Source organism: Ochotona curzoniae, unplaced genomic scaffold (genome assembly GCF_017591425.1).
Source record: "Ochotona curzoniae isolate NIBS_2020 unplaced genomic scaffold, NIBS_Ocur_1.0 contig_2927, whole genome shotgun sequence".
NCBI classification, from domain to species: Eukaryota; Metazoa; Chordata; class Mammalia; order Lagomorpha; family Ochotonidae; genus Ochotona; species Ochotona curzoniae.
Genome location: NW_024465654.1, coordinates 3,634,538 through 3,651,903, shown reverse-complemented (window position 1 = coordinate 3,651,903; position 17,366 = coordinate 3,634,538). Strand labels below are relative to the sequence as shown.

Here is a 17,366-nt window from a genome sequence, read left to right as displayed (position 1 = left end):
GGTCTATCTCATGTGGTAATCCAAGCTGAAGGTTGGTACCTGCCTTATTCCTGGCACTGCAAACCCTTCACAACTCACTACTAAGGCAGTCACATTGTGGCCTACGCGGGCTGTTCACAAAGCCCAGGAGAAGCATGAATGCATGTCCTATTGATTTCTTGAAAACAGAATCCCAGCAGGAATAGAGGGATCTTGTGCAGGGTCTAATAATAAAAGAATAATCCACAAAGGTGCATCTGGGCGGCGGGGTAGGTGTGGTGGGACCAGTCACCATGCTTAGCAGGGCCCAGCGGGACGAGCAGTGAGAGGCCACCTTGCGGGGACAATGTCTGCTGTGAGAGAGGAACAGCAAGGCTGACTGTGTGATGACAGCGAGCTGTTCTAATCTCTGGACCATGAAATCTGCACATCACAAATAACCACCTTGGAGCATTAATCAAATGAACTCTGTCCCTGGGAGTTTGAAGCTGTCATCGTCTCTGACATTCGGTTCCCTTCCCCTTCCCATGTAAATCCCGCAGGCGCCTCACGTCCCCTTTGATCATAGATGAGATCTGGAGAAGAAATTAAGCCAAGAGGGGCGAAATCAGTGAAGCATAGAAGTTTTCAAACTCTTAAAAAGATCTGTAATGTTAAGAGTCTTCACAACACAAAAATCAGCCAATGGCAGAACAAGAAAATTCAAAAGGAAGCTGTGGTGATCATTTACTGCAAACTTTCACTTTTTCCAAATAAAGTTGAATCCTCCACCAGCAGCACTGATACCCCACAGGTGCGCTAGCTGGAGTCCCAGCTGCTCCACCTCTGATCCACCTGCTAATGGCCTGGGGAATCAGCAGAGGATAGCTCAAGTTCTTGGGATGCTGTGCCCATGTGAGAGAACCAGAAGCCCTTGGCTCCCAGTTTTGGATCAGCTCAGCTCTGACAGTTGTAATCATTTGAGGTGTAAACCAGCTGATGGAAGATCTCTTCCCATCTCTCTCTCTCTCTCTGTATAGCTGTCTTTCAGATTTTTTTTTAAGCATTTTTAAAAGTTTCCTCCTGGGTTTTGGGTTAAGATGTAGTACATGCACATTTTCAGAGGGCTGCAGTGCAACTTGCCAGCACTGTAGCTTGCACCGGCCATATCAGGCCCTCAGCCCCCCTTGCTTTCCGTGCAGAAGCAGCGCACAGTGCCTCAGGGGCAGGCAGGGAGTTCTTTCCGAACACCAAGGCTGCTCGGTGCCTTGACCTCCAAAACACTGAGGAACACGCTTTTGTTGTTTTTCAATCACCCCCGAGGGAGTTACAGTGTTTTGTTCAAGACATGAGGAAACGCCTCACTTTCTCCGTACTACTTGAAGGACAATTTTGGAGAATATGACTGTCTCGACTGGTCTTTATTTTTGGCCTTTCAGAGCCGAACTCGATCAACCCCACTGCCTTCTGGTCCTCCGGGGTTTCTGAGTAGGATTCTCATAACCTTGGGGAGAAGTGGTTGAGAGAGACGCCTTCGTCTCGCCGCTGTAGCTGCAGCTGAGAGCATCCCGGACAACCCGGCTTTTGGTCCATGCTATCGCGAGGCCAGAGAAGTCGAGACCAAAGACCAAAGTTATTATCACTTAAAAAAAGAAGAAGAAGAGATGACAAAAAGCCATTGAAATGTTCAACAAGTGTTAATCTGTTAATCTACCCTCCCAAAAAACTCATCCGTTTCTATCACCAACCTAAGTGAAAAACCCTCAAGGTCCTCGTTTTTATTTAAGTGGAAAGTTCTGGAAAAAAATGAGGATTTCTGGCTCTGCTAGATCTCGCTGTAACTTCACAAATTGATACAAATTATACACGCGTGCAAGTTCCTGGCAGGGCTGGGATCAGCCCGTGTCTTCTTCCTAAGGAATCACTGTTAGGTCGTACCAAAAAGTGTACAGACACAGGCTCACACCCCTGCTGCCCGAGCCTAGCCTTCCGCCTGTCACAGGCCCACCTCAGGCAGCATTCACGCTTACTGGCATTGGTGGAGTTTACGTTTGTTTCTTAGTCTATTTTGTCTATTCTTTTCCTCCCTTTTGTTTGAGTTTTTCTCACCTACTTACTTTGTGCAGTTTTTAAGTTTTTGCTTCCCCTCCCCCACCCCCGCCCCCCCCTTAGCTGGGTAACACTGTTGGATTTGCTAGCATTAGTGTAGTTAATGTTGGGGCAGTTTTCTCCTTTGCCGTTTCAGTTTTAAATTGTCTTACTGCTTCCGGGAGCTAACGGTTTCTCTCGTGTGCATTAGTCACGCTAGCACTTAGTTGGTCCGCTTGCTATTTGTTTTCTGAAATTATCAGAGTCAGGGATTGGTTCACATTTGTTGCCAGGGCAGGTAGGAGAGAGGTGGGTCTTGATGGGTTCTACTTCCTGGACGCCGTGGGCCAGGGCCCCTCGCGCCTGGGGAAGCTCGCCCACCGTTTCTGCAACGAATAAGAACGTGGCCGCGGACGTTCTGCCGCCAAACGGCCAAACCGCCACAAGCCCTCCGGCTTGCCAAAGGGGACGCAGAAGCTGCTCTCCCAAATAGTCTGCTGCACAAGAACATCACCCAGCTCCTGGGTGCAAGGCACACGGCCAAGCCGTGTCCTGAGCTGGCACCTTGTTCAGTCAGACATCATGGGCCGAGTAACGGCACGCAAACAGGAGGGCGCACGACAACCCGAAGCTGGGCGGCCTGCCGCTGGACTCGCACATGAACAGCAAACTGGCTGACTTGGGTACCAAAGGAGAGACTCCAGGAGACGTAGGACAGCCTTAAAAAAAAAAAAAAACTGGAAATGTGACCCTTAAGGAGCTCAAAGATCGCCCTATGGAAGTATTCATGTCTGGTGTCTCAAGAAGCAAGGCTGCAGCGAGGAGTTTCCGCTGGCTCTCCCAGTATGTTGACTGATGTGTGGACAGTGAAAATAAGAGTTTGACTTCTCTGGAAAAAAGAAAAAAAAAAAAAAAGCCACCTGGAGTCCTAGGGTGATCTTGTTCATCATGACGGCAGCAAAGTCACCCTTGCGTGGGAGGAGCACGGACGAGGTGCCGGGCGCTACCAGCTCGGTGTCCAGTCTGCCCCGCCCCAGAGCAGCCGCCCGCAGCGCAACCGCCGCGTGGGGACGAGGTGCAGAGGCCCCCCGGCAAGTGCAGCCCGCAAGGACCTACCTGTGGTTCAGCCCCGGCCAAGAAGAAGCTGAGGAGAACGAGGTCAACTTTGCGCAGGCCCTGGGGCTTCCCGAGGACCCAGAAGCCACGCAGTCCTCCGTCCGGCCTCAGTCTGCTGCCAGGCACCTGACCACAAGATGCCAAGTTCTCAAACTCCACTGTGGCCCTGCAGCCGATTTCCTTGCCAACACCTACAAGCACATCTTCACCTGAGCCTCGGCCTCCCATCCCAGCCTTGCCTTCCTGGCAAGCTTATCCGTACACGCTCATTCTAAGGAGGTTTCGAGTGAGTCTTTCCTTCTGGCTGCCCACGCCCTGGCACTTGGACAAAACTCCCCAGAGCCAGCACCCCACCCAAGACTCGACATGGTGCACCCACACGTGAGTCTCTCCTCTACCTGGTCAACTGCAGGAGAGGAGTTCTAGACCCAGCCCATCCCCAGCCAGTCCCAGCGAGCTCCCCTTCCACCCTCAGTGCCAGGAGTGGTGCAGAAGCCGTGTCGACAACAAGCAAGCCTGAGGAGGCTGGGATCACAGACTTCGCCTCCCTCCCACCCCCGGACACTCTCCATCCCCCTCACCACCGCAAAAGCCGACGGGGGGATGGGGTCAACAGGAGGATCCTTAAGCTCCTCAGGCTCCCAGCAGCCAATCACAGCATCAGCTGCCAAAAAGTGCCTCCCCGCCCCGTCCCACCTGTAGCCTAACTTGGAGCAGGTCGAAAGGAGGGGTCCCCACGCTGATCTCCACCTTAGATTTTTCTCTTCTTGAGGCTTTTGCAAATGTTTCTCATGAATAAAAAACACAGCTGTGAGCATGGATTGGCTCCCGGGTGGTGTTAGGGTCCCTGTGTACACCTTTGCAAAGTTCAGTGGAGTTGACAGCAGGGGGAGCACCACAGAAAGACTGCCCCATCGCCACCTGCGGACTCCAGACCCGAATGGGTCCCAGAGGCTGGGGTGGGGGAATGAAAGGCACACAGTTTCATAGGCACAGAGGGGCGGGGTTGGTTGGTCCCTGGCACCGCAGGGAGGTCTAGTTAGAATGGCACATACCAGAGCAGAGGTGAGCGTGTCCATAGCCAAGGCCCCCCTGCATTGTCAAGAGAGAACAGGGCTCCCCCGGGAGCCACAGATGCTGACAATGCTATGCAAGACCAACAAAGTGTGGACCCAAACACTGTGGGTTAGCTGCGGATGGGAAGCAGGTGGGAAGCCCGATGTGAGGCCTGGTTTCGGCAGAGGACCTGAGTAAAGGGTAGATGAGCTAAAAGACAGGCTGAAGCCCTTGCTGTCCACCCGGGGAAGCTGTGAGGCTGGGCCCTTTCATGCCCTGCTCGCCTTCCTTGCTGCTGGGGAGAGCAGAGAAGGTTCTTAGTGCATGATGCTTTCAAATCTGGCAGTAGAATGGGTACTCTCTGCAGCTGGATCACAGCTCTTCTCGCTCTTCTGTATCCTTCCTGAACACAGCTGGAGGATGCGTGTGTTCCCACTAGAGCACGTGGTCATGTCATCCTTGGAATGCCTCATGGGAAAGTGACTTGGGAGAGTTCCCAAGGTCATCCCGACAAGCAAGCCGTCCTTGGGGGTTCTGGAGGGGTAAGGCTCTGTGCTGTGGACAGGACAGAAAAAACATGGAATTAACTATTTAGTTGTTCTATATTGCTTCCAATAAATCTTTACAAATTAAAAAAAGAAGCCAAAGTTCTTTAAGAATGACTTTATTTTGGGAGACAGAGCTGCTGAGGCTTCACTCCGTTCCATGATCTCTGGGGTCTAAAGACTTGCACTCAAGGCTGTTTTAGCAGACCTGAGATCCAGTAGGTGATTTGGTCCCAAGGGCAGCTGGGGGAAGGGGAGGGAAAGGCCCCATGCCAGTGTGGTGTGAAGGTAGGCCAGGCCTGGTGTCTCATGCACGCACTTGTATCATAGACGGGCAGAGGGGTAAGGTCCCAGGTCAGCATGCTTAACCGAGAGGTCAGGGGACCAGCCTAGGGGCTTGGGTTCCTGGAGGACGGAGCTCCAGGGAGCATATCACCCCACCAGAAGACGGAGCTTGGGAAGACCGGGTTGGGGAACACATGCACTCTGGGATGCAGGGGTTGTGGATTGCTCAGGAGAGGGAATGCAGGATGTGTGGGAGGGAGGACCACTCGAGGGAGTACGTTACAGGAATGACTTGTGGGGTATCTCCACAGACAAGGCCTCTGTTCTTGCAGGTAAGTGAGGGGGCTGAGACCGGGTGGCTTGGAGGACCTTTCTGGGTCAGACTGAAGCACCCACTCAGGTGGCAGACCCGAGTTGGGCTAGTTAGCATCCACCACCACTGACTACCACCCACTAGCACACACGAAAGCTAAGGCTGGGGGCCTACCCAGCAGGGCTAGATCACAGCGAGTGTTGGAACAGGACATGGGTAGCATCGGGTTGGGTCATGACACTAACCAGCACAAGAGAGAACAAGCAGATTCTGTGGGCCATATGTGGGATCAGTTTGTAGAACTGCAATACCCAACTGGTTTGCCTAAGACTTGGGGTGGCATTGGGCAGAACTAGGCATGATCACGGAACCTCTCAACACTCATGGTACTGGGATTGGAAGCAGGCCACATGGGTTCAGGCTGCTGTGCCCGTGGGCACACACAAGAATAGTGTGTGTGGCGGGCTGTGTTGCAACATCCACCAGCATACACAAAGACTGAGGCAGAGGGGACAGACAGTGCCAGGTAAGAGTCCAGCAGTCACTGGCACACGTGAAATCTGAGTCTGGGAGTGGGTCTGGTGGGGAAACTTGGGAAACTCCCTTGGTGGGTTAAGGTTCTGCTGTTGAGCATGTGAGTCAGGCCTGGGTGGGGACCAGGCCAAGCAAGGCTGTTCCACCTGCTGGAAAGTTGTGGGTTGGTTCTGGAGGGGACGGACTGGGCAATGCCGGAACAAACCATAGCACCCTGGCGTGTGCAGGAGCCAAGATGGACTACAGGCTATGCTGGGCTAAATTATAACACCACCTTGTTTGCATGAAAGTCAGGGATGGGAACATACTGGGCAGGGCTAGACTGCAGTCTGCCCAATATCCAGGCCTGGAACACGTGCTCATCAGTGGTAGCTATGACCTACTAGGGGAGTTTCCCAGGTTCTGCAGCTCAGTCCACTCCCAGACCCAGAGCTCATGCATGCTAGCAGGTGCTTGACCCTTACTGGACATGGCCTACCCCATTTGTCCTGGCCTTTGTACGAGCTGGTGTGGCCCAGCCCACCCGTACCCTGCTTTTAGGTGCTCCTGAGGGTGCTGCAGCCTGGACCTGCCCACCTGTTTCCAGCCGCAGTACCCGTGTCAGTGAGTTCCATGGTATGCCTAGCTCAGCAGATCACTATCCCAACTCAAGCTAACCAGCAAGATTTATACTTCCATACGGTCGGGCCCACATATACCCCACAGAATCCACCCTGACCTGGTTCTCTCGTGTGCTGGTTCCTGTCATGGCTCAATCTAATGTGACCCATCCCCTGATTCGACACACTCATTTGTCAGATACTGGGAACTATCCCTGCTAGACAGGCTCCCAGCCCTAGCCTTCGTATGGGCTGGTGTGTGGTGGTCAGCCATGTTGCATGCTTAGAAGCCCAATCTGGGACTCCCATGTGGTTGATGCACCAATCTGACCCATAAAGATCTTTAGGTATCTCCTCTGCAAACCCCTTGCTCACCTGCAAGTACAGTGGCCTTGTCCTTGGGTGTCCCTCGGGATTTCCCTCACTTAACATGTACGGTGGCGTTACCCATAGATGTCCTTATGGAGCAATTCCATAGCCCAAGACCCCAGAGCTCACCGTGGGGCTGCTGGAGAGCCAAGCAGTGCCAGTTGGTGCTCTGGCTGCCCACAAGCCCAGGACCCTCCCCCTGCCCAGCAGCCATGGATGGCCAGCTGTGATCCCCAGCAGGAAGCCTGGCCTGGCATGGGCTCCCCCGGCACAGCCACGTGGCTGTGACTTACATAGACTCCACCTAAAATAAAACTTACCAGTATATTTACTATTGTTTTTAGTAACAAAATGTTAAGGTAAGATGGGACATGGTCAAAGATAACACAATCCGTGGTATTGCTGCTTGTGCAAATTTCTAGATTCCTTTTGTTTTACCAAAACAACTTTTTATTAAACAGCAAAGCAGAACTCGAACACAACCTAAATATTTGTCAATTACAGATCACCAAAGGGATGCACAATGTTTGCAGTATAGCTATCATGCAGCTAATTCATAATTCATGAAACCTTTAGCAACACAGATTATTCCATCATTAAAAGCGACCTAATAATCATAAGCTATATGCATTGGTCTCTTGTCCCAGAATATTTTATTGCTTCAGAAAATGATCATTCCCTTACCAAACTACAAACTAAATTTTTAAAAATTTTTAAAGGATGACGAACTCTGAAAACCAAGGTAAGCTTACAAAATTCTGGAGGAACAAGTGGGGTGAAACACTGAGCAAGATCATCAACCAGTCCACGTGTAAAACACCCCAGTGTGTTCATGATTCTGCTACTGATACACTCAAGGGATTTGGCCTGCTGGGAACTACAAATCAACCTCAAAACCAAACTCTGCGTGACTGTTTCCTTCCAGCGGTGGGTGATGTGAGGTGAGACAATCCATCTTCATAGACACGCCCCAAACCTCTGTTCTGCAACACAAGCAACATGGCTGCGGTGAAACCTGCTGAAGGTGATTTACCACTGTTTTCCTAGTAGTTCTGTACCCTAGTTTATTTTTCGTTAAGGTTTTCTATTTCTAAACACAGATGTGACTAGAACTCTTTAAGGATACCAAGCAGATTCTCTTGTGCAAAGCAATTTTTATACCTTTGACAATTGACTTTCAAGCAAAAATCCTTTTTCTTTCTTACAGCTTGCATCTGATTTTGATTCATTCAAGAGAAACCAGCAATGCTCTCTTCTCTACTAATTATCACAAACGGCAAATCCTAGCTGAAAAAATAGTGTGTTTTGGTTAGGTGTCAGCACTTAGAACTCTCATTGTTACCAAGAAGATTAATAATAACACTTTTTGTAAACATAAAACTTTTCTTTGGGGAAAGAAATGGGAAGGAAGAGGCAAGTGGAGAGGAGACACCACGTGGTAGACAGGGACATAAAGCTGTGTATTCAACACATGATTTGGTCACTTTTTCACAAAATGGCACATCTTTCTTGGGTATCTTACCAAGCCTATAACACAAGACAGCACTAAGCCTATGCACGAAGGTAAATTCAATAAAGCATTCATCTTCAAGTGTCATAATCTATGCAAGTCAGGTTATAAAGTCTCTAGAATTCATTCACACTTTTCATAGACTAATACACAACGTGTAGAATCTTAAGCAGAAAATTATGTCTAAATCTGACATTATCTTCATAAACATTCAGTGAAGCCGTGAAAACAAGCACTGGAAGTTTTGCAGTCTATTGATGTTTTATAAAAAAAAACAAAAAAACAAAAAAACAAGTCAGCAACATCATGAAACAGAAGGGATATTAATCCCTTAATTTGTTTGGTTTCTTGTATCAATTATTTGAAGTATACTAGAATCTGACATGAAATCTTCTATTTATTGTCCAAGAAGAACAACAAATTTTGATTGTAGCTTCAGATTTTCTTCCTTAACTGCATCCGCTCTTGCAGAGAGATCTTCGAGTGTGTGTTGGACTTGTGACACTTGAATAACAGGCCATGATTTTCCACTAGTCCCACCTGATTTGGAGCATCAACAGAATTCCTGTTAACATTCATTTTCTAGATAACGACCTATAGGGCCTTGGATACCAAATTCTCGATGACTGTCCTTCCGTTTGCTGTGCCAGGAGAGGGAGGGGTCAGAAGCATGCTCAGCCCAGCAGACTTGGACCAACTGATCCCAGCAACTCCAATTTCTACATTCTTCCGTACGTAGTTTGTTCTTGAAATAGTGTGAACAGAAAGAATCATTCTATTCATCATCAATTACGACAAAAAACCGTTAACAGTCCTAGAGCTAAAAGGTAGAAGGCTTCATAATGGCAATTTTGAAGAGTAAGGTTGAAAAATGCAGGCTGATTTTGATGACTGTTTGAAATCTTTAAGCAGGGTGGGAGATTCTAGAAAAAAAACACAAAATTATACTTAATCCTTACAATGAATATATTAAAACCAAATTATTGCAATGAACGCTTTGAAATGTCATTTCAGCCGGCCTTTGGTTCAAGGATTGTGATATGCCACATCTCATACTGCAATCCTTGGGTTGCAGTCCCAGCTCTGCTCCAAGTGGATCAGACAGAGCAGTGAAGATTCCAGCTGTCACTCATGTAGAATGCTTGTTTAACTGGCTGTGCCACAAGGCCGGCTTTGTGGTGCAGGAGGCTAGCCCCCTCCTGCGATGCCAGCATCCCATAGGGGCACCAGCTCAGTTATGGCTGTTCTGGTTCTGATCCTGCTCCCTGCTCATGAGCCTGGGAAAGCAGTGAGAGATGGCCCGAGTCCTTAGCCTGCACTCACATGGGAGACCCAGAATGAATTCCAGACTCCTGATTCAGTCTGGCCCAGCAGAAGATGGCCTAAGTCCTTGGGCTCCTGCACCCATGTGGGAGACCTGGGTGACATTCCAGGCTCCCAGCTTCAACCTGCTCTGTCCCTTACATTACAGCCAATTGGGGAATGAACCAGTGAGTGGAACATTTTCTCTCACTTTTTCCAACTTCCATCCACTCCCATTGAAATCTTCCTTTCAACATGTAAGTAGATCATTTTTAAAATATATTAAATAAATATGTGAACTGGAAGACCAATGTCAAGAGGCATCCAAAGGAGACATCTACATTGTCTTTATTTAGATGAAATATACCAATACGGGAAAGAAGAACCATTTAAACTCTGCAAGGCCAGTAGGCGGCACAGTAACAATAATGAAAATGTAGAGCTTTATGCACCTGACTGCATTTTCTCTGTCACTCAGTCACCTGCTACTTTCATGATTTCTTAAGAAGAATGAGTTAGTAAAATAGTTCAATCTCAATATAAATGGAAAGAGATAGTGAGGAGAGAAGCTTGAAGAACACACTTCATTGTGTATCACAGAAACTTACTAGAATTATACACTGGAGTTCCAGGGCAAACATCATCATGGGATCAGGTGTGTACCTTGGCCAGAAAGCTTCTTCCCCTGGTAGGTAGTTGACGAATTGCTCCCAGCAGTAACAGTACTCTAAGGAAAAAGAATTTTTGTTCATTCAGCAAAAACAATGATCAATTACTGGAATAGACTTTAAAGTACAACGATATGTCAAAAGCGTCATGGACTATAAAATAAACGTATTTGGGTGCAAATCAATTTGAAATCTAGACACTAGAAGGGTCTTCACTGAAGCTTTCTGGAGAAAAATTATGCATAAGTTTCCATTTTTTACAAGAAACTGAAATTATCCTGTAATTCCATTGTTCCACAAAACTTTTTTATAAAGATTTATTTTTATTATTTTTTCATTGGAAAGGCGGATATACAGAGAGGAGAGACAGAGAGGAAGGTCTTCCGTCCGATGATTCACTCCCCAAGTGAGCGCAACAGGCCGATACTATGCCGATCCGAAGCCAGGAGCCTCTTCCGGGTCTCCCACGCGGGTGCAGGTTCCCAAAGCTTTGGGCCGTCCTCGACTGCTTTCCCAGGCCACAGGCAGGGAGCTGGAAGGGAAGCGGGGCTGCCGGGATTAGAACCGGCGCCCATATGGGATCCCGGGCGTGCAAGGCGAGGACCTTTTAACCACTTGCGCCACCGCGCTGGGCCCTCCACAAAACTTTTTTTAACAGTTCATTCTTTTATTTTCATTTACTTGAAAGGCAAAGCAACACAGAAACAGAACAACAAATTCTCTTCTGTCTGCTGATTCCCTCCCCAAATGCCTAGAACGGTCAGGGTTGGGCCAGGCCACAGCCAGCAACCTGGCACTCCATCCAGGTCTCCCTCGGGATGGCAAGGATCTGAATACCTGAGCAGCACCCTCTGCTCGCAGGATGCATTAACAAGAAGCTGGTTGCAAGCAGAGGAGCCATACTCAACTCCCACTCCCCAGCACATCCCCTCACAAAACTTTTCATTTCCTTTCATAAACGCTATGTAATATTTTTGACCTATTTGCTGTGGGTGATAAATCAGACTCCTTGAATCCATCCAGGAGGAGATGCCCAAGAGCCCTGGTAATATGAATCGAGAAAGGAACCAGCACTGCAGACCAACAGGTTAAGACACCACCTGCAGTGCTAGCATCACATATAAGCCCTGGTTCAAATCCCAACTATTCCATTTACCCAAATCCCTGTTAATGAAGCTGGGAAAGCAGTAGAAGATGGCCCAAATACTTGGGTCTACGGTGCTTTGCTCAGACTTGGTATTGCAACTGTTTCAGGAATCAGTCCATAGATGGAAAAGCCTTTCTCTGTGTTTTTATGCGTGTGTGTGTTCTCTGTCATTCAGACTTCCAAATAAATTTTTAAAATAACAAAATAAATCCTTACAAAAGGAGGGGAGAAATAAGCTGTGTTTGGGGGACATTCCTTCCTACTTTGGACTTCCATTTCTGAGATTTCCAGGCCACCATACGCCATCTCCTCACCAAGAAGCACATGACCATGACCTCATTGTTGACATTACCTGACATGCCCATGATCTTGATTGTGACACCGCTGGCAACCAGATCTCTGAGTCCTTGCCGGTTCTGGGGATCCGTGTGATGGAAGAGCCGGGCTGCATTAATAACAAGTTTCACTTTTGGGTGTTGACTTAGAAATTCCTTAATGACCCTGGCACATTCCCAGCAGGGACTCCAGGACAAGAACCAGGTGATGCAGCAGCTGGTGCGTGGGCGGATGCGTCCTTCAGAAGTGTGCTTCTCTATAAAATTAACCTCTGCGTGGTGGGTGGTGTTTCTGTTGGAGTTTCGCCAGATCTTGCTGCTTGTCCACCGGATTTCATAGAGCAGGTAGGTCTCCTTACGGAGGGCTCTGGGATTAAAGGTTTCCACAAAGTCCCGGGGTTCGATTCTCCTCCTGTAATGTATGAGTATCCTCATGCGGCTTTGCCTTCTAGAAGGAGCTGAGACATCGTGTCTCGTTTCCCTGTGAGACACCTCGCACACATGACTTCTTAGGAAGTCTTTGTTTCTAAGCTATGTCTCCTGGGTCCCTGGGGAGGCATATGTGAATGATCAGTTTCTTTCACAGTAAGTAATGAAAATGTTTTTCTTCTCCACTCAAGCTCTCTGGTGACTACACACTGTAGTTTTATATTTCAGTCTTCCTATTTTCTAACTTGTCTATCTTGCCTTGGAGGTTCTGTGCTCTAATTGTTACCATTATGGTCCTTCAGTGCATTTTCTCAAGTGTTGAAGCTTAAATTTGCTACAAGCTTCTGTAGTTAACGTCTGAGAAAACGGGGCAGGTGGTTGACCTAGTGCTTTAGAAGCCCACCATGAGGACCCGGCGTGATAGCATAGTGGTTATAGTCCTTGCGTTGAACACACTGGAATCCCATATGGGCGACAGTTCTAATCCCAGCAGCCACACTGCCCATCCAGCTCCCTGCCTGTGGCCTGTGGATGCAGTCAAGGATGGCCCAAAGCCTTGGGACCCTGTTCCTGCGTGGGAGACCCAGACGAAGCTCCTGGCTTCAGATTGAATCAACTCCAGCAGTTGTAGCCACTTGGGTAGTGAACCATCGGATGGTAGATCTGCCTTTCCAATAAAAACAAATAAATCTTAAAAAAAAAAAAAAAAAAGAGCCCCCAATCCCCCGTGTGTAAGATCCATTGTGGGACTGCATTGGGTTAAGCTGTGGTCTGTGACACCATTTCCCATGTGGGCAACAGGTTATATTACAGACTGCTCCTATTCTGAAACTCTGCCTTTCAAAATTAATCCATAAGTACGTTAAAACTAAAGCAAAAGTGAAAGGTGCTCACTTCCCTGATTAGATTGTTTGGGTTGGGTCCCAAGCTCTGGCTCCTGCCTCCAGCTTCCTGCCAATGCAAACTTGGGAGGCAGCAGCTCACGGCTCAAGCAGCTGCGTCTCTGTCACTCACCTACAAGATCTGGATTCAATTTCTAACTCCTGGCTTTGGCAGGCTCAATGCCAGCCTTTGTGGGCATGTATGGGGAGTGAGGCAGCAGAGAGGGCTCTCCCTATTTCTCTGTCTTATAATAAAAGCATGAAAAATCAGTGATTTGTTCTCCAGATTCTTCTATATTAGAAACCTGTATACTCTACTGTCACAGAAGCAGCCCAAGCTGTTCTCAGAGGCCTCATTACACCCATTCTGCATGTCTGAAAGGCATGGCTTCAGGGAAACTCAAGGATGTGCTCAAGGGTTCCTCCACAGTATAGACAAGGTATAACCTTCATGTAGCCCTAGTGTCTCCACTCATTCTCATGGGTATCACACTCAGTTATGATTCAGACCAGCCCTGCCACCCTTCTGGGATAGGAAGCCTGGAAAATGCCCAGATAGAACAACAGAGGAAGATGAAATCAGAGTAACAAAACGGTTCCCTGGATTTTTCACTCAAAGTTACAAAAATGTGTGATTATTTAAGTGAGACCAGAAACAGACAATAACTGGGAGGCAAGTTAGAATGCAAGACAGTGCTTAATAACAGAGAATGATATTGGAAAAGGTAAAATTAAGAAAGAACGAGAAACCAAAGGAAGGAGACACATCAGACTGTCATCCTACAGTTGTCCACACCCACCAATTCAGGATGGAATTAAGCTGGCACCAGGAGAGTGTCATTCTTACCCCAAAGTGGCATCCATTTGTGAAGAACCTGTTGAACAAAAAATGGTATGTCAAATAAAACCCAAATACAACTTATTTGCAAAGAGCAAGATGCTCAATAGCTACCAATCTGCCAATCACAACAGAAAATGGAGTTAGGCCATTGTCTCATAGGTTAATTGTATTCGATCAGCTCATTGCAATGAGGACAATTTATGTTAAAACTTAGGCTTTCAGGGCCCGGTGCAATAGTGTAATGGTTAAAGTCCTTGCCTTGAATGCGCCAGGATCCCACATGGGTGCTGGTTCTAATCCCGGTTGCCCCACTTTCCATCCAGCTCCCTGCTTGTGGCCTGGGAAAGCAGGTGAGAATGATCCAAAACCTTGGGATCCTGCACCCAAGTGGAAGACCCAGAAGAGCTCCTGACTCCTAGCTTTGGATCGGCGAAGCACCGGCCATCACGGTCAGTTGGGGAGTGAATCATCAGACGGAAGATCTTCCTCTCTGTATATCTGCCTTTCCAATAAATAAATAAATCTTAAAAAAAAAAAACAAAAAAACCTTATGTGTTCACAGGTTCAATTCCAGGCCCAGCCTGGGAGTCTACTGGCTAAATCCTAGCCTTTCATGCACCAGGATCCTGTATGGATGCTGATTTGTACTCTAACTGTTCTACTTCCCTTCCAGCTCCCTGCTTGTGACCTGGGAAAGCTTGCATGTGAGCTGAGTTAGAGGAGAGCCAGGCTGGGCTAAGCAACCATATCACCTAGTGAAGGCATGAGCCAGAGTAAATGTTGGCTGGGCAGGCTTTGCCTCAGCATCAGCTGGCAATTGCTGGGACTGGGAGCAAGTCCTTTCATAGTAGACTGTAGAACCACCTGGAAAGTACAAGATCCAGGGATGGGAATGGACCCAGTAGGGAAACCATGAGCACCTTTCTCATGGGCTGCAACTCACAATGGTGAGCAATATACAAGCAGGGCTGGGGGCAGGCCTAGAGAAGCTAGACAGGTGTTGGCACCCACCGACATGAATGTGGGCTGGATAGTGGGATTGGTGGGGTTCAACTAGGCACCAATGCCCACTGATGTGTATGAGAGCTGAATGGGTTGTGGGATAAACTGGACCAGTCTGCTGCGTATGAACAAGAATCAAGCCTGTGGGTAGGTCTAGTCGGGGTGATTGGGGTCTCTCTGATTAACTACAGTTCCCACTGGTGTACATGAGGGCTGTGTGTGTGATGGACAGGGTTGGTCTGGGCCGCAGCATCCATTGGTTTGCCTAAGAGATGAGGACAGAGACAGAACTGACCAAAAGAATGCAAGCACCAGTGTGTGTATAGGTCAATGTGGGTGATGGCCTAAACTGAATCCCACACTGGCCAGCACACACAGGAATCAGGTTGGGGTCACCTCTGGTGAGGTTTCTTTGGGCAAGCTCTTAACTGCATCACTGGACTCAGAACTCCAACCACAGATAATAACACAAGATCTGAGGTCTGATGACCATGTCATTCGTGTGTCAAAACCGGGTCTGCTCTGCTGCTGAGCCTGTGTAGTGAATGGTATTCCCAGATGCTCATGGGGGACATGACAACTGGTTCATTGAAGCCTGAGAAGGACCTATTCGTATCTGTACAAATCGAGACTCTAAGGTGGACTATGTCAGCCAATGGACCTTGGCGGGATCTCCTCAACCTTGGAGTAATGAAATCAACAGCACCTCAGAACTACCAAAACCACTTATGCAGTATCCTCAGAACATGCTCTGCATGGCAGACCCTGGCATGCCATCGGATGGTCTTCCCCCATGCCTGGGTACTGATGCAGTTGAGTTGCTAACAATGGCCCTCTCTCCTTCCCTTCCCACTTTTCTCAGATACAGAAAGAAAAAAAGGAGATTGCAGGCAATTTTCTCATTCACTTTCTCCCTTTCTTTGACCACCCCAACCTAACGGGAGATCAACACAGGCATGCATCCCTCTCAACTATGCAAACATCATCAAAAATGCAATGAATTTATGATTTAAAACAAAACTCAATGCAGGGAGAACAAGTGAGAGCTGGTTCACTTACAAGGTGGACACAATGATCAGCGATGAGCTGATCCAAAGCCAGGAGCCTGGAGCCTCCTCCAGCTCTCCCATGCAGGTGCAGGGTCCCAAGGTTTTGGGCCGTCCTCCACTGCTTTCCCAAGCCACAGGCAGAGAGCTGGATGGGAAGCAGGGCTACGGAGACACAAGCTGGTACCCATATGGGATCCCGGCGCATGCAAAGCAAGGACTTTAGCCACAAGGCCACAAGTCTACCAGAAGGTACATTCACTTCAATTTTAACTGTTGTGTTTTTATTTATTTTGGCACGATAAGCACTCAGGTAGTCAAAATTATTTACAAATATAAATATTTTGCTATCCTCATACAGTTTGCTAATGCCAGTTAGTTAATACCAATTAATCATAGAAAAGTTGGGAAATGCCCCAAATGCCCAAGCATAAGCAGAGCATGCACACACGCACAAGCACACTGTTCTAGAACACCAAACCTGCCAGGTCCCAAATCAACTCTACCTTGCTCCGAAGCCATTCTGTGTGTCTGGGCTCCTTCTTAGAGTGCTGTGGCAGTGATGGCTGGGCTAATCTGAAACCAGGAACCAGGAACTTCTTCTGGGTCTTCTATGTGCGTGGAATTTGGGCCTGGAAACAATATTTTTTACTGTTTCCCCAGACACATTAGCAGAGTAGTGGATCAGAAGTGGAGCAAGCCAGGACTCGAAATGCTGCCGTTCTAGGATGCTGGTATAGCAGTCAGCAGCTTCACCCGCTACAAACACAGTACTGGCCCCTCTCACTTCCTTTAAGTATGAAGGCAAGGGTGACCAACCGTCCTTCGTAATGACGTGAGAAGCACTAAGTGAGAGGAAACGAAACTGAAAGTGTTCGCTGTCATCAACTGACAGCTTCAGCTCTTGTAACCAGAAGGGAAGCACAAAAGTGAGAAGAAATTAAACTAAACATTTGCACTGTAACCTGCCAAGTCTCCAGCACTTACTTCCGCTCATTTTGCTCTTTGCCCCCAAACCCTGTTTGACATGGGAGCGGCACTGTGCCTGGAACTGTGAGTCAGGGAGTCGCCACACAGATGCTTTGTGCTCTCTCTTCCTCCTAGAAGCCTCAGATAAGGAAATGCCCAAGTACTCCTCCACTTTTTTTTACTCTTCCTTGAAAGAAGTAAGTGCTCTGCTTCCCTTCTGCCACTGATCCTCTGTTGCCTGAACTTTGGATCACGTTCCAGCCTTACATTCATAAGGCTCAACATGCACTTCCGATTTGAGACTGAGACGAGGCAGTATGCTTGCTGGCTCCGAAGAGCCCATGACTCGAGGAAGAAGGGCCTTAGAAGGTGA

At 48.1% G+C, this 17,366-nt stretch overlaps 1 protein-coding gene and 1 pseudogene across 1 annotated transcript; both read right to left on the bottom strand.

Moving 5' to 3' along the window:
- Nucleotides 1–8,302: 8,302 nt before the first annotated feature.
- LOC121155481 lies at nucleotides 8,303–8,952 on the bottom strand (annotated as a pseudogene).
- LOC121155479 (C->U-editing enzyme APOBEC-1-like) lies at nucleotides 8,303–16,798 on the bottom strand. The gene is made up of 5 exons (XM_040978852.1): nucleotides 16,531–16,798; nucleotides 13,983–14,010; nucleotides 11,843–12,237; nucleotides 10,284–10,402; nucleotides 8,303–9,296 (listed from the first exon to the last, which is right to left on the bottom strand). The coding sequence occupies exons 1-5, from the start codon at nucleotides 16,544–16,546 to the stop codon at nucleotides 9,159–9,161; spliced, it is 696 nt and encodes a 231-aa protein (XP_040834786.1). The 5' UTR covers nucleotides 16,547–16,798; the 3' UTR covers nucleotides 8,303–9,158.
- Nucleotides 16,799–17,366: the final 568 nt, after the last annotated feature.

What these genes read in the sequence shown, in the direction of transcription:
- LOC121155479 (XM_040978852.1), bottom strand. An exon ending in CAAATGGATGCCACTTTGGG is followed by an intron (nt 12,238 to 13,982) that starts GTAAGAATGACA and finishes CATACATTACAG; the next exon opens with GAGGAGAATCGAACCCCGGG. An exon ending in AACTCCAGTGTATAATTCTA is followed by an intron (nt 9,297 to 10,283) that starts GTAAGTTTCTGT and finishes TTTTTTTTCTAG; the next exon opens with AATCTCCCACCCTGCTTAAA.